Genomic DNA, 26,814 nt, shown 5'->3' with positions numbered 1-26,814 from the left:
AGTGTATAAATTTGCCCGGGATGAACAGGACTACAAACTGGGGCAGATTTACACGTTTGCGAGAAAGTACGATCAATTACGAAAGCAAAGAGCCACAGGCAACAAACTGCCCAAATCTGCACCAGCACCTCCTCAAATCCAACCAAGTGCATCGGGAACAAGTGATCTCACTGCCTCAAGTTCAACAGAGAGCCTTGTTCCAAGTAGTGAAGAATTAGATGGAGGAGCCCAGGGTTCAGAGGAAGGGGATTTGGGGCAACTTACTCTGGACGAAGAGATGGAATTCGTGAGGATCCAGCGAAAAGGCACTCTGCGCTCGAGAAACGCGAAAACAAGCGGCGCAGAAACACAAGACGTAGGGAACGCCGTAAATGCGCCAAAAAGCAAAGGGCGGCCACAAAGGAAGAAGAACTTGGTGAACAAGCAATAGCGATCGAAAAAACCATTGTGAATCTGACCAATGTGCAACTTGACCAAGCTGAGAAGCAACTACTTGCTCTTGGATTGTCATATTGCCCTGAGAGCAATTTTAACTATGGAAATACTCGAGTGGATGTTTTTAAATTCATCAGGAAATTAAAATTGCGAAAATACTATGCCGTCAAGGGGGGTTTAACACAGACCAAAAAAACCGGTCCAACAACACCCAACCCAGAAAGAAGTGGGTTACAAGCCAGAGATGTCCCCCTTTTGAAATCCTTGCATGGTTTGCGCAATGATGTTTCATCCACTCCGTGCACTCAGGAAGTGGCCTGTGAAGACAACATTGAAATTGGCCAAAGTGAACCAAGTGGCTTCAAACCAGCATCAACGTTCATTCCATCTATGCCCAAGGATGCCATAGACACTCATGCAGAACTACTAACCAATGGCCTAAAGAAATTACATATCCAGGTTAGTAGACAGAAAAACACCATCAACCCGAGAACTAAACCTTATAATGATCTAATCAAGAAATTACAATCAAATAACACTATCATTATAAACCAATCTGATAAAGGTGGCAACGTGGTACTTTGGAGCAGATCTGAATATATGGATGAAGCATATCGCCACCTAAATGACACAGCATGTTACGAACTATGTGATCTGAGAACAGTAAAGAATATCCAAGCAGAATACTGGAAAGAATTAAATGGGTGGAAAAGGGATGGCCTTTTAACCAAGGACGAAATGAAATATCTGTATAATGAACATCCTGTTATACCGAACATATATTTCATCCCAAAGGTCCACAAAGGGGTCAGACCGGTACCTGGAAGACCCATAGTATCAGCTATCCATAGCTTGTTTGAAAACACCTCGAAATACATTAATCATTACTTGCAAGATTTTGTGACCACCCTACCAGCATATATCAGGGATAGCACGGATTTTTTGAGAAATTTGGAACAGTGTAAGTGGTCGTCAGATTTCCTGTTGATCACCATGGATATTGCAAGCCTTTACACTAGCATATCACATCGAGATGGACTCAAGGCTTTGAAATACTTTCTAGGCAAGAGACCAGTTGAACTTTGTCTATGGTTAAACGATGCCTCAACAACAATATTTTCTTGTTTGATGACAAAATGTTCAAACAATTACGAGGTGTGGCTATGGGGGCATGTTTCTCTCCCACCTACGCGGGGCTCCACGTAGGGTGGTGGGAGGAGCATGTCCTCAGAACACAACACTCTACTATTTGGCAAGAAAATATTGTAAAGTACATGAGGTACATTGATGATATTTTTATCATTTGGAGAGGGAGTAAAGAAGAGGCGGAGAGTTTTGTCAATAGTATCAATGTTAATGATTCCAACCTTATCTTTAGTGCTGACATTAGTAACACCAACATCAGCTTTTTAGATGTGCAAGTGAGTATAGTCAATGGTAATATAACAACAAGCCTGTACAGAAAAAGCACAGCGGGCAATACTATACTGCACGCTCACAGCTTTCACCCGGGTCATACTATCAGATCCATTCCCTATGGGGAGTTCCTTAGAATACATAGGACGTGTAGTTCATCAGAACAAAGGGATTTCCACCAAAAGGAAGCTATGATAAGGTTGGAAGCTAGGGGTTACAAGTCCAGTGCCCTCAGAATAGCGATGAATAATGCCAACAAACTAGACAGAACAAGTCTCCTGCAGGCCCCGTCCAATGTTGTGTCAACAACTGAAAACTGTAAAGACACCAGCAATGCTTTAAGATTGATAACTGGTTTCAGTCGACAGGCCAGTCAGATCTCCAAATTAATCAGAGGTCAGTGGTCGGTTATACTCACTGATCCTATACTGAAAGAGATTATGCCCAAGAAACCTGAAGTGACCTACAGGCGAGCGTACAGCATGAGAAATGCTTTAGTCTCCAGTTCACCCGAAGTAACTAATAAAGATGATTGGTTGTCACCTCGGAAGGGTTTCTTCCGATGTATATCGTGTAGAGCGTGCAAATTTGGCACCAACACAAGATCATACACGACACCATTTGATAGCAAACCCGTCAATATAAAAGCCCACTATACTTGCAAAACTGAGTTAGCAGTATATGTACTCACATGCTCGTGTAATCTCAGATACGTTGGTAGCACGAAACTACCTGTGCACCAACGTATCCTACAGCACCTGAGGGCAATAGTGAACTGCGACAAGACCTATCCAGTAGCCCGCCATTTTGATCAATTTCACAATAGAAATCTATCCCATCTGAGCTATTTTGTAATAGATGCGGTTAGAACCAGCAAGAAAGGTGGGGACTATGAGAAACAATTAAGACAAATGGAGTCCCTGTACATAGTTCGCCTCAATACCAAGATCCCGGGAGGTTTGAACATGGGGGAAGACCTGAGCACCTTTCTTTGAATTGTGAAATTTGTTTCACAGTGTAGATCATCAGGGCTAATCAACAGATACATTCCGGCTGCACCTTGTATATAGCCTTAGACAACTTTTGCTGAACGCTATTTTGTTTGCACCATCCTGTTTTCACATGAGGGTACAATTGGAACTTTATGTGTTATCATATTTTAATGTAACTGAAACGGTTTAGTTAATTAATTATTTTTGTTTCCCATACCCATTGATGTCTTCCTGTTTATCCAAGTAGGACATCTCAGCACTCCCTCACCTTTAATAATTTTTCTTTGAACTTTTTAAAGCGGTATGGTAATACATTATTCTCAAGATGTCCAATATTCATTAAGTCGCAGCATTTATCTCCAATCTCAATTCCACGGGTCAAGTGAAAGGATTGCAATAATAGAAGTCTTAATATGTCGAATATTGCTAAAGTGTGATAACCAATGGAATCTCTTTTTTGTCCAAAAATTGTAATAATTATCAACAAGGGTATTAGCAGTATATTGGAAGGAATTGATTTTAAAATTGTGTACATAAATGAAATTACAATAATTGTTTATAACCGTATTTGTACAGATAATATGTTGCGTATTTGCACAGAAAAAAAACCTTGCGTATTTGCGCATATAATATTTGCACAGTTACAATTTTTATGCATTTGCACTTTAGATCAGATATTTCCTTGTAAATATACCCTTGTCCTCAATAGCATTTTTTGATTCTTATGAATTGTTATCACATTAAGCGCTGAATAGCAAACGACATGTTTTGATTATATATATTTGGACACCATTCCAAAATTGCCGAACTAATTGCAAGGTGCATCAGCACTCAGTCCACATTGTAGTCCTCTGTCTATGTCACTTGACCTCATGAGATGATTTTGGCGCGATGAAACAATTAAGTAATGTATTATTTAAATGGAATGTAAACCGCTTACCCGCTGACAGTGAGCAAGGGCGTTCGCGCCCGAAACGCGTCTGTTTGGCAGTGTGTTGCACCTCTGCACTTTAAATGCAATAAAGGAAGAAGAATATCCTAAGTAAGTCTGGCTGTGGATTCATTCACCTGTGTCTGCGCACTGGGTTTTGTGTGAAAGCGTTGCACAAACTTTCCGGTTGGAATTCATATATATATATATATATATATATATATATATATATATATATATATACACACACACACACAAATTGTCATGTCAGGTGCGGTAGGTATTCTCTATGTGAACATAAGAAACATATAGGAATGCCATATAGTAAGCACAATATTATATCCGGATAATTATACAGAAGATACATGCTCTTTAGAGTTGACAAAAGATCATTCTGAGCGGTATAGTGATAGTATCTAAGCAGAGAACTGAGTAATTATGTGCAGAGTTGGGCATCTTGGCCCAATAGTGTAGTTTAAAGAGACCTTTATTGGTACTAGAGCAAGGGCCCCTAGTGAACAATTGGTTGTAATAGCAAGAAGGAGGGAGCCCTGTGGGTGCAGATCTTACTATGCCTCTCTCAAACAGTGTCTAATTTCTGAGATAGGCTATTAATAGTTCAGTGAGAAAAGAGTGACCCTCCACCTTTAGAATCAGTTGTACCACTCTTACCGTAAAGGACACAAGTATTTATTTCTCGTGTAGAGGTTTCTGATTTCTTTGGTGGAAATGTGCCCAGAGTTTGGGGCCATTTGTAGCCCAATGCACTTGTTCAGGAAACGCTAACAAGCATATGCACTTGCAAAAGTACGCAGTGCACAGGGGTTCGGGGTATGCGGTCCCCACGAGGGGGACTGGTCTCATTCTTGGTGAGAGGGCAACTCAACCTCAAGGAACGTAGAAACCCACTTCCTGTGTTTCTAGAACCTTCGGAGTTCACAGGAGCTCAGGATCAGCAAATCGGTCAGTTGTGTTACGGTGCCTGCGAATGCTGGGTAGTGACTCCTTCACCCCAAAGGAGATAACTTCATTTGTCCTTGAGGCTCCACAGGTCCTGCACAGAGCCTGTGTGGTGCACAGGCACAGACAATGCTTTGGACGGAGAGGGAGACTAAGTCGGGCCCAGTCAAAGTCCAGCGAAGTCCAGAGTGTCCGGACGGTCGAAGGTCAGTGGTTTCTCAGTCAGAATCTTTTCCACGTCGAATCTAGGGTCCTACAGCCAGGTAAGCCCTTAAGTACCCACGATAGAAGATTTGTCAGATTCAGGAGACCCTCCCAGAGGAGGGTCAGGACAGTGGGGAGGATACTTCACTGTTGTTTGTCCAGTTTCGCGCCAGAGCAGGAGCCAAATGACTATGCACAGGGACACCAAGTGTGCCCCTCGTGCAGACTTTCAGGCACTTTGGAAGTGCAGGACACAAATGTATTTTTATTGCCATGGCGGTTTTAAGAATGTGTATCACATCCGCATGGTTGGACCCTAATGCCCCATCATTCCAGCAATGGTTAGCCAGGTTGTTAACAATCTCTAATTTAGACGTTGCCATATATAAATGAAAGGGTAGGAAAATGCGTAGAAGGGGGGTGAAGATCTGGACCCCCTACTGGATTTTAGTCAATCTAAAAGTAGCACGTAAATAGCGTAAGGTTATTCATCCCCATTAACGCAATGTTCTGTAGAATTCTATCTAAAGATGATGATGTATGTAATTGCTATTGTAGTGCATAATGGATTGTATTTTGGAATAAGATGATGGATAATGATATAATAAATCTGAATCTATATTCCTGCCTGACAAGGGGGTTGAAAGAAGGGTCTGGGCTGTTTGTTTTTTGGAAAAACTGAATAAAGATCGTTAAAAAAAATAAAAAGGGAAGTGCACCCACTCAGCCCCAATATACTAAATCCTGTCTGGGAGGTGGTCACACCTCCCTGTGACAGGATGCCTATTGTCCTGCCTTCCCCTGCTCGATCTTCGCTACCAGCAGAAATGTGTCTCTGGTTGGCAGCAACCATTTTGTGATATCGGGCTCGAGTAGGCTGGTACCGGAAAGACCAGGGACCCCACAAAGCTCAATTCAGAAGGGTGGAGTCATACCTCCCACATCGGTTACCCGTGTGGAGGTTTGATTCGAAGGTGTTTGATAGCAAACACAACATGTTTTTTGCAGCCGTTTTCGAGATAGCATTTTACGCGAGCATATAATGCACCTCTACCTACATGTCTGGCTGAATCACCGACGACCCGGGAGAATGGTCTCCGAAGGCTGCAGGGGTGCTCTGCTCATGCAGGTGCACCCTCTCACATACAACTCAGCACCCTGCCTTCAGGATTGTCAAGGCCTGCTAGTGGGCTAACTAATGCATGCACCATCTTACACAGGCTGCAATGGCAGGCCTGTAGTTTCATTTTGCATGGCCTCTCATGGGTGGCATAATACATGCCTCAGCCCATGGGAGGCCTCTGGGGTACCTATGCCGTGTGTACATGTGTACCATATACTAGGGACTGACAAGGGTACCCCAGTATCCAATCTGGAGTGTACCCAAGTACATGGCATAACATGTTTAGGGAGAAAGCAGATAGACTGGGGTCCTGATTAGCAGGATCCTAGTCAGTCTAGTCAAAAACAGTGTAACATCAAGCAAAAAGAGGGGGTAACCATAAGAAGCAGATCCTACTTTCCTACACGATGACGAAAGAACTGTGATTGGGTCAGTGGCAGCCCCTCTCCCTTCACCAACCAAAGCGGACTCTAGTGACAGATATGTCACTACAAGGCTGTGGCAGTCATCGGGGAGAGGTGGAGATCAGAGAACTCTGGTCTCTGGCAAATTCTGGACTCCTCATAAATTTGTTGGAGCTTCAGGCAGTTTGCTTGGCATTGAAGCCCTTTCTACCCTCCATCAAGGGAAAGCTAGTGCTGGTGTTAAGACATGTGAACCACCGCCATGTGGTTCTGCAACAAGCAGGGCAGGGTGGGTTTTCAACCCTTTTCAAAGAGGTGCTGTATCTGTGGGCATGGCTGGAACACCTGGGCATTTCCCTGGTGGTTTAACACCTGGCAGACTCTCCGAAGTTAAGGACGGATGAACTGAGCCATTGCGGCCTAGTAAAACACAAATGGCGTCTCCATTTGGAGGTGGTGCAAGGCCTCTTTGAAGAATGGGGAGAGACTTTGTTAGATCTGTTCGCCACTGCCAAGAACGCGCAATGTCAGCAGTTCGGCGTGCTGTGGTTATTAAAGCAGCTCGCTCTCAGAGACACTTTTTGTCTTGAGTGGAGCTCTGGCCACCTGCCTGTCTTTCCGCCACTACCTCTCCTGGCCAGAGATCTCAAGAAAATCAGGAACAACCGGGCCAAGTCATTCCTTTGCCTCTAGATTTGGCACAGAGAGTCTGGTATACAGAGCTGGGGAGCATGAGCATCGGTCCTCTTATCAAGCTGCCTCTTCATAGGATCTTCTGTTGTAGCACCAGAGGAGGGCTCTGCACCTGAACCTACACACACTCCCCATTCATGAGTGGAGATTGATCGGTGACAGTTGACAGATTTAAACTTTCCTCTCAAAATCTATGATGTTATTCTGACAGCTAGGAGTCCACTACTGAATCTGTATGCGCCTGCTGATGGACACATGGTGAGTATGAAAAAACATTTATCCCTTATCTGCTCCTCTTTCTTGGGTCCTATTATGTGTTCTTTTGTTGGCCCAGGAGGGTTAATTAGTTACTAAATGGCTATCTGTCAGCCATTTCTACATTTTTGTGGTTGCCAGACCAAACTTTATTTAACTCACCAGTTGTGACGAGAATCTCCAAAGGTTGGCAACACATGTCTCCACCCCCTCTGCCACCCCCCCCCTGCCATTCATCATGCCCCCAGTGGGACTTGAACCTCACCTTCCTGATGTGCTCGCCCTTTGAGCCGTTACACCACTGCCCTCTTTGGTTATTACCTGTAGGAGAGTGGGGTCTGCAATCCTATGGTCACCCCCGATTTTTTGTTTTTTGCTTCACTGGTTTACGACTTTCCCTGGCTGTGGGCCTGCTAATCAGACCCACAGCCTTGCTGCCTCTCTCTAAATTGACAACCGTGTACCTTAGGTGCATATCTAATTGGATACTGAGTCACCTTATCAGTCCCTGTACAGTGTACCTTAGGTACCCAGGGCATAGGTGCACTCAGGGCCAACCAGGGGCTGCAGCATGTATTATGCCACCCCTGGCTGGCCATCCAAATCTGACACAACTGGCTGATCGATCAGCTGGGGTAAGGTGGTGTAATCACCCTTTGCTTTAGATATAGTATCCCTATATCTAACCCTAAAATGGACACATATCCTCCTGTCAGTCACTCCTATGGCAGGCCTTATCAATCCTGAAGGCAGAGTGCTTGGAATTATGTGAGATGGTGCTCTAGCATGAGCTGAGCCTGTCTGCAGCTTTCGGAACCAAGTCCTTTAGCTGTTTCCATGATAACGCTATACCATATACTCTTAAGTTCATTATAATCCTCGCGGTTATTGCCAACTTTGGTATGATATTATCAAAACATGTTGAGTAAGGTGTCATACAAATTGGAATACTACCCCCTCGCCAATTCTGGCGACGGGGGTAGCATTCCACCCTTCTAGAGGGACACGATATGTATGTAACTGTGAACCCCGGTTAAAGTTAACTCGAGCCTCAGCATCACAAAATGGATGCTGCCACCACAGACACAAGTCTGACCTCCTGCTGCTGGGAGTCCTTCCAGCGAGGGAGGCTTGGACAAAGGGTTTCCTGCCTTGGGAGGTGCTAGCACCACCCCAGACAGGATTTTGTGTATTAGGTATGACAGGGCTGAAAGGAATGAGACATGCCTGGGGCACACAAGGTGTCCCTGTGCATACACCAATCTAAACCAGTTCCTGGGGCACTCCAGCCCCAGCTCTGGCGCAAGACCGGACAAACGATAGGGGGTGTAACCACCCCCCTTCCTGGTCCCACCCAGAGGAGGGACCTAGTCGTAGTACAGCCCCCTTTAGCCGGATAAAGGTAGGAGCTGGTCCCATTCCAAATTAGATTATTCTGAACAACTTCACAAGAAGAAACTCTGGACTTCGACGTTCTGCTCCACAGAAGACTGAAGAAATCACAAGCAGGCACCATCAGCGTTCAGCGGCTTCCTTCAAGGATCCAGACTTCAGAGCCCGACAAGAGCCAGATTCCCAGACCTCTCCGACCTCTACCTACATCTGCAGCACAGCTGAGATCCGTGGGTGCGACGAGACACGTGGGACCGGCAATCTTGAAAGAAGCAGCACTTCGCTCCAGCACGACTTCTGAGGTCACCTCGTCCAAGTGCTTTGGGGATTGAGAAGCCCCGACCCCGAGCAGCTCCTGCACCGAAGACCAGCCCTCCAGCATCCACGAGATCTGCGTGGGGCCCTTCTGCCTGTTTGCTGCTCGACGCGTTGTCTGGTCACTTGCCGGCTGGCTAGTGACCTCCTAGACGACGAACCTTGAAATCTTCACTGCTGGTCTGGTTGCTCCAGACTGGCCCTTGCTCCCTTCCAAGAGAGGAGCACCCCGGACACCCTGGTCCACTCCAAGCCGTTTCCACTCACCGCGTGGGTTGCCTTTGCCAAGGCCTGTTGACTCCGAATCCGAGGCTGACACCGCCGACAGCAAGAGCCTGCATGGGACAGCTCGTGCCTCCATCCTGGTCGTCGAAGACACCAACTGGTCCACTTGGCTGCAGAGACAAGCGTCCACTCTCACCTGATCGCGACGACGACATCTGGTTCCACTCCTGGTTCCACTCCAGTCACTGGCTAGTGACTATGAACATTGTCCCCTCTGCTTTCAGGTTCTTCTCTTCACTGATCCACCTTCGGATCACACCGGACATCTTCCTCCTGATCGCCTGCAGCATCTTTTCTTCCAGGCTCCATTGACTTCAACGCAGGAACCCGGCACGACTTGGCACCTATGCACCCGCAGCCTGTGGGTGAGGTAACACGAGCATTTCGGTGCTCAAGGGTAGCTTGACTCTCCTAGTGTCCATTTTCACAGTCGTTTTAGTTCTACCTAGTCAGGATTGTCCGTATTCACCGTTTTCTTGAACTGTACTGTCCATAGACACTGTTACGCATCTCGCGTGTGAGTTCACACTCTGCACACGCGTTCCGTGGGCCTCCTATTTCCTACCTAGAGTTAGTATAGCGTGGTCCCAGCGATCCTACAGCCTCTGGACAGCTCCATTCCTTTTATCGACTTTCACATTCCACTTACTTAGTATATGGTTTGTCGTGCCCCTAGGGCACCATTGTAATTTGTGCAACTTAACAGTGATTTTCCTAAGAGATTGTCATGTGCTTAGCCCTCTGATCTCATAAAGAGTTCAGAGGTGTATGTTAGTTAATAAATATCTTGTTTATTTTCATAACAACCTGTGTGGTGTCCTTTCACTTGTTATTCAAGGGGTTATATGTGGTAAAACAGCTGGCTTCACATGCCAAAAGAGTTTAGCCTAAGACTGCTTTGTCCATGCTACCATTAGGATAGCTGGTCTATAAGGTTGACTTACAACCAATCACCATAAGGGTTGTTTGGACTGATACAAGGTGATCACTAGAACTAGTGAGCATCATATATCAGGCCAACTTCTCACATTAACCGTCAAACTTGCATTTCTGGTGGACATTACATTGGCTCGGATGGTCAGCAAATTGCAGGCTTTCTTGATCCACCCACCTTAAATAACTTTTTCTCCTGAAAAACTGGTTCCCCGTACACGTCCCTCCTTGCTCCCTAAGGTAGTCGCCCCTTTTCACATAGGACAGACGAACACCCTTCCTACCCTTTTTTGACATTCATCATTCTTCTAAGGACTCAGCCTTCTAGTTCCAAAAAGAGCGTTGTTATTCTGCCTTGAACGCAGAAAAGAATTCTGGGTAGATGACCAACTCTTCGTAGGGTAGGTTGGGACCACCAAAAAGAAGGCTGCGCAGAAACAAACCATCTCCTGATGGATTGTGCTCTGCATAAAATTCTGCTACACGTTAGCCAAAAAGCAATAACCTTGAGGGCTTGCATGCTCATTCTACCAAAACCAAAGTTGCGACCAATGCATTAGCTTGCAGAGTTCCAGTTATACACATCTGTCAGGCTGCAATGTAGGCTCCTCTGCACATGTTCAAAAAGCACTGCTACCTTGACAGTCAAATTCGTCTGGATGAGCAACTTGCCCGTTCGGTCCTGCAGGATTTTCTGGTCTAAGGTGGGTGTGCAGACAAGCCTCCAGAGAGGCATTGCTTGGGTATCTATTATAAGGTAGGGAATTTGCGGCTAGAAGTCTCTATTTGATGAACGGTTTGCTTACCTTCGGTAACACCTTATCTGGCAGAGACTCTATCTGCAGATTCCTTAGCCATTCTCCCCTTTCTATGATCTGATTAATGAGTGAGGGCTTCTCCTTACAAAGGGCCATAGCAACTCACTCTAGTGGTCAGTGTTTGTCATGGCTCCTCCCTCCTGGTGTGGAAAGTCGTGAAAATAAGCTAATAACAGCGGGCCGAGGGGGCGCCTCTGTAGGCCCCGTGTATGTCACTTGTGGCGTGGCCAAGGCAGAGCTGCACGACGCCACCTACTGGCATGCAGGGGGCCTGCTTGAAAATGTCTGGGTCCAGTCTGTTTCCTGGGGATAATTCAAAGGTAATGCATCTGTGACGAGATAGTCTTTACCAGAGAAGACATTTCCGAGGGTAAGTAACTTGTTCTTCTTGTAGCTATTACTTCTGCCAGGAAGGTAAACTAATAGTATGCTCTTTATGCTTTTTGCCCTACTTTTTTTTTAATCAAGATCGAGCAGTTTTAAATGTTAAGCCTTGATATTTAGCAACACTGCTGCCAGAGTTCCATCATTTCCATATAGTTTTTCTTCCTGCCTTCTTGATTCCATCTCATCTTTACTTTTCTGAGGCATGATTACTTAGTATGTATTGTCCAGCATTCCGTCCATCAATTTTCTTTTGCATATGTCACCCTAAGTGGGAAGGGTATGCCCAGACGTGGGTCCTGTGTTCACGACGCCACTGGATTCAAGCTAGCCTGGCTGATGAAGGGTGATGCCCTGAAACCGGTCCCAGGATGCTTGTTTCCGGTCCAGGGAGGACCTGGCTTGGCAGTTTGGGCTGGACTGTTACCATAAAGAACAGGGTCAAGACTGATTTGTATATGGCTGGGTCCAAACTGGGGTGGTGTGGTGAGCAAAAGGATGGATTAAACCCAGATCCTTGTGACTGGGGATGAATGCTTGCATTGTCCAGCATTCCTTCGATCAATTGTTCTTTTGCATACTTTGTATGGAACCTCAGGCTCTCAAGTTCTAGTTTCTGTTTGCAGAGGACTTAGCCTTTCAGAGTCGATGACTAGTTTTTTGTCTTGTCCTTAATAGTTTGAGAGTTCATTGGTCCAGAGAAATGGATGGAGCACTCACTCCCTGGTGCTGCGAATGACCGTTGGCCGTCGCAGCCCCGTCCACCCTTTAGAACGCCCGCACCGCAGCGGAATTGCCACCGCGGTTAAGGCGTTAAAGGTTTTCCTCCCTTAACATCTGCCAAGTGTCAACTTTTTCAATTCATATCTTCAGTAGGCATTATCTCTTTATGGAGGTGAGATAGGAGTTACAATTTGAGTATGTTCAGAAGAATGTTTTGGTGAATGACTAACTACCCCAGTCCCACCTCGTTATGTGATGAAGCTTTGTAAGTGATTCATGAAAAGGAGCATCTTCTAAAATCGGAAGAGACTTGTTTTTGAAAACCCTGTCATGGATACAAATTTTCTTGCAGTGTTGTTGTAAATCTTCTGCATTGCCTCTTGTTAAAAGTATATTTTCTTTAGTATCTTCGGGCAAACAGTATTATATTTATGTTGAAATTATTACTTTTGTACTACTTTATATCTGTCCTGGCATCAAGAGTTGTGCAAATCTGAGGCAGAACTGAAGCCCTCATCCTTTACCACCTTTAGGGGTCAGTTTGTAGATTTCTATCAGTGTCCCTAAATTAGCATGATTTCCAAACATTGTACACAATCGTTGACTCAGACTAGAATTATGGATAGAACAGTAGCAGATAGATAATTTTCTAGAATAAGTAAATGTATTGAATCTTGAAATGTATGATAAAGATTTATCTACACATTACCTAGTTAATAGCAATTGAGCAACAGAAGAGGCAAAGTAAGTGGCAAGCTTTTCTTTGTATTTCAGGGACCAAACATGCTATGATGTAATTCCATTGTACAACAGCATGAAGAAGAAAGTGTTGTCAGACTCTGACGAAGAGGTAATCTTTCGAAAATTGGTATTATCTACTGTGTTTTGACATTAAAACCTGACACATATTGTAAATAAAAGAAACATAGGCCTCAAAGTAAAACCTTTTCTAAATCTCAAAATACATCTTTAATGAAAGCTCTGGCTTGATTGTTTATGTTCTGTGTAATATGCTTTTTAAAATTTTTGGCTTAGATGCACAATAATCTATTAGATACTGCATGTCTTAAAATAGTCCCATAAAAAAAGAGCAGATCTGAAAGATTATTAATTATCCTTAATTGAACACCTGAGCATCTTTGGTCAGAGAGCTGCATAGGTGCCTTGTACCTTTGAATTCATCTTTCTTTTAACTGTCACTACTTAAGTCATATCGTAACCCCTGTATACGATCATCAATCATGGAGATTGTTAGCGCACCATTTACCCGTGAGGGTCTTAAGGTTTTGGGGGGACCGCAATTGTGTTCACCTGAAGAGCCAGATCTTGAGCGCCTTCCTGAAGGTGTTCAGGGATGGGGCGCGTCTGATGTAAATCTGGAGCTCGTTCCAGTTCTTGGCCGCGATGTAGGAGAAGGCTCTTGCCCCTGCTTTGGCTCTGCGGGTGCATGGGGTCTCAGCGAGGGCGAGGTTGTCGGATCGGACGCTTCTTTTGGATCATGTGGAAGGTGATTCTATCGATGCATTTGTAGGTGTGGGTGAGCATCTTGAAGGTGACTCTCTTCTCGATGGGAAGCCAGTGGAGATCTGAAGGTGTTGACTAATGTATCTGAAAGAAACAGGTTAGTATTAGATTCCTTACCTTAGAATATCCCCAGGCGTCAGACTGGATCCGGAAACCTTTGCGTAGCAGTACCCTTGCGCGTCGGTAGGCGTCGTCTGCGGCTCCGTCATCGGTGCCGGGATGACGTCGCTGGAGTACTTAGACGCCGCCCTTGCGTGCTGACGTCAGTTCTTCTTTTTTCCGCGCCAGCAAGCGCAGATCTGGAAAAAGTGGTACCCTTAGTCAAATTTTGACTAACTTTTTCGATCCTTTTTGATAATTTTTCGAAATCTATCGACTCCGACGGTGCCTGTAGGAGAGTAGTGTCTGCAATCCTATGGTCACCCCCGAATTTTGCTTTTTGCTTCACTGGTTTACGACTTCCCTGGCTGTGGGCCTGCTAATCAGACCCACAGCCTAGCTGTGCTCTCTCTAAAATTGACAACCATGTACCTTAGGTGCATATCCAATTGGATACTGAGTCACCTTATCAGTCCCTGTACAGTGTACCTTAGGTACCCAGGGCATAGGTGCACCCAGGGCCTACCAGGGGCTGCAGCATGTATTATGCCACCCCTGGCTGGCCATCCAAATCTGACACAACTGGCTGATCAATCAGCTGGGGCAAGGTGGTGTAATCACCCTTTGCTTTAGATATAGTATCCCTATATCTAACCCTAAAATGGACACATACTTTCCTATCAGTCACTCCTATGGCAGGCCTTATCAATCCTGAAGGCAGAGTGCTTGGAATTATGTGAGATGGTGCTCTAGCATGAGCTGAGCCTGTCTGCAGCTTTCGGAACCAAGTCCTTTAGCTGTTTCCATGATAACGCTATACCATATACTCTTAAGTGCATTATAATCCTCGCGGTTATTGCCAACTTTGGTATAATATTACCTTACTCGACATGTTTTGATGTCATACGAATTGGAATACTACCCCCTCGCCAATTCTGGCGACGGGGGTAGCATTCCACCCTTCTAGAGGGACACGACATGTATGTAACTGTGAACCCCGGTTAAAGTTAACTCGAGCCTCCGCATCACAAAATGGATGCTGCCACCACAGACACAAGTCTGACCTCCTGCTGCTGGGAGTCCTTCCAGCGAGGGAGGCTTGGACAAAGGGTGTCCTGCCTTGGGAGGTGCAAGCACCACCCCAGACAGGATTTTGTGTATTAGGTAGGACAGGGTTGAAAGGAATGAGACATGCCTGGGGCACACAAGGTGTCCCTGTGCATACACCGGTCTAAACCAGTTCCTGGGGCACTCCAGCCTCAGAGCTGGTGCAAGACCGGACAAAGGATAGGGGGTGTAACCACCCCCTTTCCTGGTCCCACCCAGAGGAGGGACCTAGTCGTAGTGCAGCCCCCTTTAGCCAGATAAAGGTAGCAGCTGGTCCCATTCCAAATTAGATTATCCTGAACAACTTTACAAGAAGAAACTCTTGACTTCGACGTTCTGCTCCTCAGAAGACTGAAGAAATCTCCCTTGTGGGCAAGGAGTGTCCACCCTGCACAAGCAGGCACCATCAGCGTCCAGCGGCTTCCCTTTGTCTTCTTCCTGCAAGGATCCAGACTTCAGAGCCCGACGAGACCCGGATTCCCAGACCTCTCCGACCTCTACCTACATCTGCAGCTCAGCTGAGATCCGTGGGTGCGACGAGACACGTGGGACCGGCCGTCTTGAAAGAAGCAGCACTTCGCTCCAGCACGACTTCAGAGGTATCCTCGTCCAAGTGCTTTGGGGACTGAGAAGCCCAGACCCCGAGCAGCTCCTGCACGGAAGACCAGCCCTCCAGCATCCACGAGATCTGCGTGGGGCCCTTCTGCCTGTTTGCTGCTCGACGCGTTGTCTGGTCACTTGCCGGCTGGCTAGTGGCCTCCTAGACCACGAACTGCGAAATCTTCGCTGCTGGTCTGGTTGCTCCAGACTGGCCCTTGCTCCCTTCCAAAAGAGGAGCACCCCGAATCCTCCTGGTCCACTCCAGACGCCGTTTCCACTCACCCTTTGCTTTAGATATAGTATCCCTATATCTAACCCTAAAATGGACACATATATTCCGATCAGTCACTCCTTTGGCAGGCCTTATCAATCCTGAAGGCAGAGTGCTTGGAATTATGTGAGATGGTGCTCCGGCATGAGCTGAGCCCGTTTGCAGGTTGCGGAACCAAGTCCTAATAGCTGTTCCATGATAACGCTATACCATATACTCTTAAATGCATTATGAACCTCGCGGTCAAATGCTAACTTTGGTATAGCATTATCAAAACATGTTGAGTAAGGTGGCATACGAATGGTAATACTACCCCCTCGCCAATTCTGGCGACGGGGGTAGCATTCCACCCTTCTAGAGGGACACAACATGTTAAAGTTAACTCGAGCCTCAGCATCACAAAATGGATGCTGCCACCACAGACACAAGTCTGACCTCCTGCTGCTGGGAGTCCTTCCAGTGAGGGAAGCTCGGACAAAGGGTTTCCTGCCTTGGGAGGTGCTAGCACCACCCCAGACAGGATTTTGTGTATTAGGTAGGACAAGGCTCAAAGGAATGAGACATGCCTGGGGCACACAAGGTGCCCTGTGCATTCACCGGTCAGAACCAGTTCCTGGGGCACTCCAGCCCCAGAGCTGGTGCAAGACCGGACAAAGGAAAGGGGGTGTAACCACCCCCCCTTCCTGGTCCCACCCAGAGGAGGGACCTAGTCGTAGTGCAGCCCCCTTTAGCTGAATAAAGGTAGGAGCTGGTCCCATTCCAGATCAGATTAATCTTGACTACTTCCACGAAGAAACTCTTGACCTTCGACCTCCTGATTCCAGAAGACTGAAGAATCTCCGCAATGGTCAGGGAGGGACCATCCTGCTTCGCAGGCACCATCAAGCTCATGTGCGGTTTGCTGTAAGTCCTTCCATCCCGGAATCGGACGACCCAGCTCCACAAGACCCGGACCTCCAGACCTCTCTGACCTCTACCCACATCCACAGCACAGCTGGGACCCGTGGGTGCGACGAGCAACGTGGAGACGGCCATCTTGAGAAACCTGCACAGCGCTTCCAGCACGACCGCCGAGGGATCCTCGAGTGAGTGCATTGGGGTCTGAGAAGCCCCACACCGACGCAGCTCCTGCACCAAAGATCAGCCCCCCAGCATCCACGAGATCTGCGCGGGGCCCTTTTGCCTGGTTGCTGCACATCCTGTTGTCTGGTCACTTGCCGGCTGGCCAGTGACCTCCGAGACGACGATCCGAAGATTTCACCACTGCTGGTCTGGTCCCCCAGACTGGCCCTTGCTTCCTTGTAAAAGAGGAGCCCCCCGGACCCTCCTGGTCCGCACCAGACGCCATCTTTGTTCCACCGCGTGGCTTGCATTAGCCAAGGCCTGTTGACCAGATCGACGATCCAACACCGCCAACAGCAGCAGACTACATGGGACAGCTCGTGCCTCCAGCCTGGTCGTGAAGAACAGCTCCTGGTCCGCGCAGCTACAGAGAGAAGCGACCCTTCTTCCACCTGAACGCGGCGACAGCATCTGGTTCCCTCCTGGTTCCAGCACCATCACTGACTAGTGATCGAGACTCTGTCCCCTTCCCTTTCAGGACTTCTTCTTCCCAGTTCCATCCTTGGAACCACCGGACTCCTCCATCTGGCTGCCTGCCAGCAACTCCTTGTTTCAGGCATCACCGGGATCAACGCAGCAAACCCGACGCAACTTCAGCCCTATGCACCTGCAGCCTGTGGGCTAGGTAACTAAAGCTTCTAGGTGCTGAAGTCTGTGTTCACTATCCTAGTGTTTAGGTCCACTGTTGTTTTCCCTCCGTCCAGCCGGGTTCGACCTGAATCCTTAACTTTCTAAACGGTAGCATCCATAGACGTTGGTACGCATCGCGCGTGAGAGTTTAAACTCTGCACATGAGTCCCATGGGCCTCCTGCCCCTTACTTACCTAGTTTGTAGCGTAGTCCCAGCGATCCTCCAGCCTCTGGATCTCCTTACAGTATTCTCTTTCCTCGCATTCCATTGCTTTGAGTATATGGTTTGTCATGCCCCTAAGGCGCACTTGTAAATATTGTGCGAACTCGTATTTCCTTTTTAGTATTATCATGTGCTTAGCCCTCTGACCTCATAAAGAGTTCAGAGGTGTATGTTAGTTAATAAATAACTGTTTATTTTCATAACAACCTGTGTGGTGTCCTTTCATTTGGTATTCAAAGGGTTATATTTTGTAATACAGCTGGCTTCACATGCCATTCAGAGTTTAGCCTAAAGACTGCTCTTGTCCACGCTACTAGGATAGCTGGTCTATAAGGTTGACTTTACAACCAATCACCATAAGGGTTGTTTGGACTGATACAAGGTGATCACTAGAACTAGTGAGCATCATATATCAGGCCAACTTCTCACAGGACTTGAATCTTGTACTCACTTATCTAATGTGTGCTCCCTTTGAGCCGCTCCATAACTGTCCTCTCCGTCTTTTGACCCTGAAGACTGCTTTCCTGGTTGCCATCACCTCTGCCAGGAGAGTGAGTGAGCTCCATTCTCTTTCTTCTACTCCACCTTTCCTCTCTGTTCATCCGGACAAGGTTGTGTTGCGGACAAGACCTTCCTTTCTGCCCAAGGTTGTCACGGCCTTCCGCATCGGGCAGTCCATTACTTTGCCCACCTTCTTTCCACCTCCGCATCCCTCGAAAGAGGAAGAGATGCTCCACCGTCTGGACCCAAAACGTGCGCTCTCTTATTACATAGATCGCACACGCCAGTTCCGGGTGGATGACCAACTCTTTGTTGGTTACGTGGGCGCGAAGAAGGGAAAGGCGGTACACAAGAGGACCATTTCGCGGTGGATCATCTTGTGTATTCAGGCATGTTACTCCACGGCCAAAAAGGAGCCCCCTGCTGGATTGTGGGCTCATTCCACTCGTGCCACGGCAACAACAACTGCCTTGGGCCGAGAAGTCCCCTTACAGGACATTTGCCAGGCAGCTACGTGGGCCTCGCTGCACACGTTCGCAAGACACTCCTTCCTGGACAGTCAAGTCCGGAGGGATGGCTTCTTTGGCCGTTCCGTCCTCCAGGACTTTCTGGTGTGATTATTGGTTCGCAGACCCACCACCGTGGTTGGTATTACTGGGGTATCTATTCTAAGGTAAGGAATCTTTCACTAACGTGTCTCTTTCAGATGCACAAGTTACTACTTGTGTAACAATATATCTGTAGGAGACATTAGTTAGTGATAGATTCCTTACCGACCCACCCATCCTCCCCGTTCTGCGAACCGATATCTAGGGTTAAGGTCATCCCCTTTCCGGGCCCTAGTTTCATGGCACCAGTGTTGGTTCTATCATGGCTCTGCGTATCTGGCGCGGAAAAGCTGTGTATCAGAACTGACGTCAGCGCGCGAGGGCGGCGTCTAAGTACTCCGGCGGCGTCATCACGGCACTAACGACGTCGGACGCGGAGCCGCAAACGACGCCTACCGACGCGCAAGGGTACTGCTGCGCAAAGGTTTCCGAATCCAGTCTGACGCCTGGGGATATTCTAAGGTAAGGAATCTAATACTAACTACTGTTTCTTACAGATATATTGTTACCGAAGGTAAGTAACTTGTGCGTTAGTGTTGGGGGATGCAGAGGACGAGTCTGGCGGCGGTGTTCTGTATTGCTTGGAGCTTGCGGAGTAGAGACTTGATTTCTGTAGTCTCGTCTGCTGGTTATGAGTGGTGGGTGACTGTCTTCCTTGTATGGGGGTATCCATTTGAACGTCTTACGGAGGGTGTTGTAGCGGCTGGAGGCAACAACGTTGACCTGTCAGTTCATGGAGAGGAAGGAGTCGAGTACGATGCAGAGGTTTCTCGCGTGGTCTTTGGGGGGTCGGGGGCTGCCGAAGGCGGTTGGCCAGCAGTTGTCGTCCCATGCTGCTGGGGTGGTTCAGAGAAGGAGGACTTCTGTTTTCTCAGAGTTGAGTTTCAAGCAGCTCTTGCTCATTCAGGATGCAACGATCTGCATTCCTTCCTGGAAGTTGTGTCTGGTGGGTCTTTGGTGAGGGAGGCTGGATGTCGTCGGTGTAGGATACTATTCTAAGGCCGTGCTGTCTGACGATGGCGACGAGGGGAGCCACGTATACGTTGAAGAGCGTTGGGCTGAGAGATTATCCCTGGGGCACTCCGTAGTTGTTTTTGTGGGTTCGGAGAGAAAAGGTAGCAGTCTGCTCTCAGTGTGTGGTTGCTGCGGAATCTTGATTGAGAAGGGTCAAGGATGTGGTTGTCCTAATTGAAGCTTGTTAGTTCTGCATTGACAGTCTTCTCAACAACTTTTGCCGCGAAGGAGAGGAGCGAGATGGCCTAGTAGTAGTTGAGGTCCAGGGGATTTGCTGTGGGCTTCTTGAGCAGGGGTCTGACATCTGTGCATTTCCAATCTTTGGGGAAAGTGCCGTCTTGAAAGTGGATTTGAAGGTGCGTCGTAGTTCTGGCATGATGGCTGTGGCTGGTCTGTGGTAGATATGTAGTGGGCAGGGGTCTGTGGGGGCCCCCGAGTGGATGCCTTTCATGGTCCTGGTGGTCTCTTCGGTCATGATCGTGTCCAGAAGGAGATGGTGAGCTGGCTGGTGTTGCTGGAAGGCGGGATGGTTGCGGAGTCAGGTGTTAGGTCGTTGCAGTTGTCATAGAGGTTTTTTATCTTCAGTGGAAGTAGAATTCGAGCTTGTTGCAGAGATCCTTGGAAGGGGTAATGTCCGTGGCTTCTCTGTGGGGCTGGTGAATTCTTAAATGACGCTGAAGAGTCCCTTGGAGTTGCTGGAGTTGGCGAGGATTTTGGTGGTTCTGATGCGTTGTGGGTATTCTGTCATGGCATTCTTGTAGGTGGGGTGAGTTTCAGGTGTCTTGTTGATTCTCCAGTTCTTCTTGAGATGTCTGCAGGTGCGTCTGGCTTCTTGGAGGTCAGTAGTGAACCAGGCGGCTTTCCTGGGGCGCTGTCTGTCGGAGTTCTGTAGCAAGGTGAGCTTATCTGCGGAGATGGAGATCTAAGCATGAAGTTCTGGGGCGCGAGGGCCAGGTTTAAGCGGCTTGGGTTTGTCAACGAGGAAGTGTCCAGTCCGATGTTGGCGACGTTGTCCCAGAGTGTGGTGGAGTTGGGGTCACTGTGGTTGACGCGGTGGAAGCTTAGGTCTCCAATGAGAATGTAGTCCATGGAGGCAATGGCGTGGGGTGCGATGAGTTGGTGATTGAGTCGGCAAAAAAAGACCTGGGTCCGGGGGGTGTGTAGGCGAGGGTGCCACAGAGTGTGGCGATGGGGCTTATCTGGATCTGGAAGTGCAGGTGTTCCTTCATGGGGAAGGTGTCGCTTGAGGTGAAGAGTCAGAGGGAGTTTTTGTGCGCAATGGTGAGTCCTCCTCCCGGGTGGTTGGGGAGGTCCTTCCTCTGGATCATGTATCCGTCGGGGATGGCGATGTCAGGGGAGGAGGAGGCGTTGGTCCAGGTTTCTGTAAAGAAGGCGAACCCGGATGAGAGGGTCTCCAGGAGGTTCCAGATCTCTACAGTGTGTCTGTGCATGGAACGCAAGTTGAGGAGGTTGCCTCTTAGGGCGTTGGCGGAGTTGGCGGCTGGGGCGGTGCTGAAGGTTTGGCGGCAGGAGAACTGGCTGTGGGTTGCGTTCAGGGTGGCCTGCTGGCAGTTGTGTTGCCTTTTGGGGTTTAGTGCAAGGAGGGCCGTAGCCTCGCAGCGGTGGATGGTCAGAGATCCAGGGTTCCTGGCGCTGGTCGCGGTCCGGTGGCGGGTGGGCGCAAATAGGCTTTCCTTTGGTGCACCAGCGGCGCACCCAACATTAAATGGAGACGGGGCGGGACGTGCAGTTAGGAGGCAGGAGCGGGGACTGTCGGGGGGTTGGGCCGCAAAGGCAGCAGCGACAGGAAGGGGATGCAAGGCACAACAGAGACAGGGCACAACGCTCGGTAGAAGGGTAAACAGAGTTAAAAATAAAAACAGAATTAAATTAACCAAAAGACACAACTACAGGCACAACAAGAGGCAAAGATGCAAGCACAACAAAAGTCAAAAACACAACCAAGGATACAGTCAATGACCAAGCGGAGCCGGGCACAGAGCGGACCGGCTGTGGGCTCGAACACCTACCAGGTGGAGGTCGGGGTCAGCGGCAGAGGAACACACAGCGGAGCTGCTGGGGGGAGAGAGCAGGCCTAAGACCAGAGCTCAGAGGTCTTGCCCACTCTCCCCAGCAGCGGCTGCCATTAAATAGGGAAAAGGGGGCGGGACGTGCAGCTGGGAGGCTGGAGCGGGGACTGTCAGGGGGAGGGGCCGCAGGGGGACCAGCGGCAGGAAGGGGACGCAAGCCACAACATAGACAGGGAACAACAATCGGTAGGAGAGTAAATAAAGTCCTAGCACAATAGGTTGTTTTCTGACCTCATTGAATGCTCCTTTTGTTATTTGGATCACAGCATTGAGCCCTTCCTAGTTGATATAGGAAGACAACAGGTGACCTTGTTTTATTAGTTGCTTTACATTGTGATTAGGGTGCTAAAATAAAGGCCAAGCAGTATTCCTGTTAACCTGGGTATACAGTAATGCAAGACAACAGTGATTCCCTCAGGTGAAACTTTAAAGCTAGTGCTTCTAAAGTTATGTTAGGAAGCATACGCTTTAAAGCTTCCCCCGAGGGAGTCATTGTTGTCTTGTATTACACGTTGGTGTGGCAAGGGTTTCTGGAATTGATCAGAAACCCATGGGAAGTGATTATCCTCCTGCACACAAGTCCTGTTAGAAGACTTTGTTTCCATTTGTAACAGCTCATAATTAATATTTTAACATAGATTCAGCAGTTATCATTAGCACTGCTGCATATCATTTGTGAAAATATAATCACATCTTGTACCGTGGATTTCTAGAAATCTTGCGTCATGTGAGCTGGGTGTTACTGAAGTTAAACTTATGAGAACCTCATATAAAACTTGGACTTGTCTTTTGCCCTGTTTTGTTTATCTTACAGCATTTCCCTTTCCTGCCCCATATGCTTCCGATTGTAGTGCTCCTTTGTACCCCAAGCCTGCAATCACACAAGTTATTATATTATATTGCGACATTGGTTTAAATTTGTTACAGCTCTGTAGATGTCTGTCATGGATCTTTGAAAAGTCCTTAATATCAGCGCCAAATGTGTTTCCTTTCTGGATTTAGAGGGGCATGTCATATGACTTATCTTGTAACACTAGTAGTATTGTGTCCCTTTTGGTGGAGGGCGTTCCAGCCACCCCTGTTCTCCACCCCCATTCTGTCCCTGTATGCGTATCATAACATGGATGTTCAAGGCATATGAGCTGTAAATTGTATACTTGTGCATAGATCTCCATCTGGTGTTGGGCTTGGCTATTTGCACTTTGTTTTCGTCTTGCATGAAGTCTTTGTAGTCACGAGGTAGGTGATTCCTCCTTAGGACGATAGAGCGCATGGGCATAGACTCCATCTCCAGATTGTTTTTTCCCTCCATCGGGTTTGGATGGGATTTGTTGCGCTCCGGGTCAATATTAGTTTCTAATCTCCCTTTGACCCGCAATCTCTCTCCACTCAACGGTATTGTCTCGATTGCGTTTCCTATTCGACGCACATCTTTAAAAACAAACAATTCGACCTCGATCCTCAACGCGGGCCTTTGGGCCTATCTGCGCCGACCACGCTTGCAGTCAATGGAAAGGACTCCTTTAAAAAAATGCCCCTGGTGTTGTGCTAAGTTCCCAACGGCATGATGGCTGTGGCTGGTCAGTGCAGAGGATAAAGACCTTGTGCAAATCAGTGTGTGGTCCCACACACTGATTTGCACAAGGTCTTTATCCTCTGCCTCTCCCTGGACCACGAAGACAAGAACTGTGAGGCCTGTTCATCTTTCAGGTCAAAGAAAACCATCTGTGATTGTCGGGCTCGATGTCACGAAATGTCTGTGGAAGCAGCTCGATTCCCGACATTTTCCGAGCAGATACCAATGTCCAGCCCGAGCAACAAGGTGATGAAGAAGACATCTCAAGCTCCAAAGCTGCCGACTCCGACGTCTAAGACGAAACAGTCACCCCGGCTCAGCGGTCCGTGAGTACCGAAACCACTCTCCCAACCAAAACCAAACCTACATGTCTCAGACGCCCCGGCACGGCTATGAAACCTAAAGGTAAACCTTCCGGCTCGGGCTTGATCAACCCCATTCCGGTGCCGAAAAATCACCTTCGACACCTAAGCTCAAGACCAAATATGTTCCACACTCTTCTTCGTCGACACCGAAGACAGCCTTGACGCCAAAGCCCTCGGCGTCAAAACATACCAAACAAACATTTGGAACCCAAACAATCTTCGGAGCCGAAAAAATAGTCTGAGCCGAAAAAAGTCTTGGAGTCACACACTCCTTGAAAAAAAACCTAACGAGTCCAAGACCCCACAGAAAGCCTCAGACTTGGTCCAAAGAACATTTTGACCTAAAATCTTCGGCACCGAAAAAATATATTTTACCCAGGCCAACTGTACCTGTTTTTTTGGATCAAAAACAAAAAACACTTTCTATTGATCCAGCAACTGGCAAAGTCGTCACCAGGCCTCGAAAAAAGAGGAAACTGGACACTTCAGAGGAATCTGAAATCCCCTTGAAAAGAAAGGAGAGGAGTACTAACACCTCTCCACCTCCTTCTCCTCCTCCAGCTGATCCAAATCTTCTCATTTCTCCACCACACTCCCCACAACATATTGTTTCACCTAAAACATCATATAATGTAAATGTAAATGTATTTGAGCTTATATAGCGCACAGCTACCCGCAGTGGGTGTCCCGGCGCTTGCTTAGGGAACCCGTCCTGGTATTCCCCTGTGAGATAGCCCCGGCAGGGTATCCACAAGGTGAAAGCCAGGCATCCCGCCGCGAGGGGCCGTTGTGGAGATTAAGCAAGCTATTGCCCAGAGTCGCAGAGTGTGAACCCATGAGTCGAGAAGGCACCGGAGCGAGAATTATCGAGTCTGTGGAATTTTTAGCCCAAGACCCGCCGAGGCGGGGAATTGAACCCTGGTTCAGGGCCGATCTTAGCTTCCGGGTCTGCCGCCTCTAACCCCTGAGCCACACTTCTCCACGTGTGATATACTGAGGATGATCATACCGATGGGGGTGGGAATATAGATCCACATGGGAATGATGTACATACCATCCCACACGAGGTAGACCCTTTGGATGAATACAACACAGATCCCGACCCACATTATGACCCGGACCTCTATCCATCTAGGCCATCAACACCAGATGACAATATTGGGTTTGCGCAACTTATCAATAGGGCTTCCCAATACCACGGGGCACAGTTACCTCCTGATCCCTTGGGGGATGATTTTTACTTAAAACCTTTGCACTCTCTCAAAGTCCACTCACACCTTGCCAATGTTAAAAGGCATGCTCAAACATACCCCGAAGTTTTTAAGGATCCTGTCAGAGCCACAATTTTAAACACCAGGATAGATAAAAAGTAGAAGGCTGCTCCCAATGACCCAATTTATAATAAAGGTCAGGTCCCTCTGGATTCTCTTGTGGTGTCTAATGCACGCAAGAGGGCAAACTCACAGAGTACAGGCGACCCCCCACCCTCCTGATAAGGAGTCTAAGCAAATAGACGCATCTGGTAAATGTATTGTGTCACAGGCTGCAAATCATTAACAGATTGCCAATGCCCAAGCTTTATTGGCCAGGTACGACAGGGCTCACTATGACTAGCTTGAAAAGCTTGTGGAACACCTTCCTGACCAGTACAAACAAGGCCAACAACCTTATACAAGAGGCAAAATTGATCACAAACACCTCAATTAAATGTGCGCTTGACCCGGCTGATACCGCATCTCGTGCCATTAACACTAGCGTTTTGTTGCGCAGGCATGCTTGGCTCTGAGTCTCGGATTCAAAGAAGAGGTACAATCTGCTATTCTAAATCGTCCCTTTGATCAAGAGCATCTTTTCGGGCCCTCAGTTGACACATCTTTAGAACAAGAAACGAAACTGCTAAGTCCATCGAGGCCTTACAATTCCCTTCCCCTGGAGGCTCTTTTCGCCGCTACTTCTACAGAGCTGGCTCCAAAACCATTGGCTCAAACATCCCTCTTCGTCCTATAAGAGCCCCACTCAAACGTCCTCCAAATGATACTTTTGTGGAGGCTACAGAGGCAACAATGATAAGGGAAGAAGTCGCTGCATTAATAACCGCACCTCCCCTACCACCAAACATGGACTTCCCTGCTCTCGACCCCCCCCCCCCCCCCCCCCCCCCCCGCCCTGATCATCCCACTCTTGTCGGGGGACGTCTCTCACAGTTGCTCACGGACTGGAATTCAATCACAACAGTCATGTGGGTAAGACAAATTATCCAGTATGGTTACTACCTGGAACTCACCTCTTCCCCCTCTCCCCCCCCCCCCCCCTCTCCCCCCCTCCCCCTTTTCCCAAACATTCCTCCCAAACATTGTCCAATGTCCTCGGAACATCTAACACTTCTCAAACAAGAGGCTCTCTCTGTTACAAAAACATGCAACAGAACCAGTTCCCTTGCCTCACCAAGGCACAGGGGTTTACTCCCTCTATTTCCTAATTCCAAAAAAGGATGGTTCTCTCAGGCCCATATTGGAGCTCAGACCACTAAAGCTCTACATTGTTGGATCACTTCCACATGGTCACTCTCCAACAGGTGCTCCCACTACTTCAACAGGGCTACTTTCTCTCCACTCTGGATTTAAAGGATGCCTACTTTTATATTCCCATTCACCCCGCTCTCCTCAAATATCTCAGGTTAGTTTTAGATGGTCAACACTACCAATTCAAGGTCCTCTCATTCAGGGAGACTACAGCACCCAGAGTCTTCACCAATTGCCTCGTAGTAGTTGCAGCCACTTAAGAAGACAGCACATTCATGTCTTCCTTTATCTGGACAACT

At 47.8% G+C, this 26,814-nt stretch overlaps 1 protein-coding gene across 2 annotated transcripts in view; it reads left to right on the top strand.

The window, feature by feature from the left end:
- PHIP (PHIP subunit of CUL4-Ring ligase complex) overlaps positions 1-26,814 on the top strand; it is a 2,330,659-nt gene that overhangs the window by 1,799,893 nt on the left and 503,952 nt on the right. For both annotated transcript variants that reach the window (XM_086926531.1, XM_086926532.1), the window contains exon 33: positions 13,038-13,113. In XM_086926531.1, coding sequence (XP_086782657.1) covers positions 13,038-13,113 — 76 coding nt within the window. The remainder of the gene's footprint in view (positions 1-13,037; positions 13,114-26,814) is intronic.

Source organism: Lissotriton vulgaris, chromosome 6 (genome assembly GCF_964263255.1).
Source record: "Lissotriton vulgaris chromosome 6, aLisVul1.2, whole genome shotgun sequence".
NCBI lineage: Eukaryota > Metazoa > Chordata > Amphibia > Caudata > Salamandridae > Lissotriton > Lissotriton vulgaris.
The sequence above is the reverse complement of the archived record's forward strand: the minus strand, read 5'-3'. Positions and strand labels throughout refer to the sequence as shown.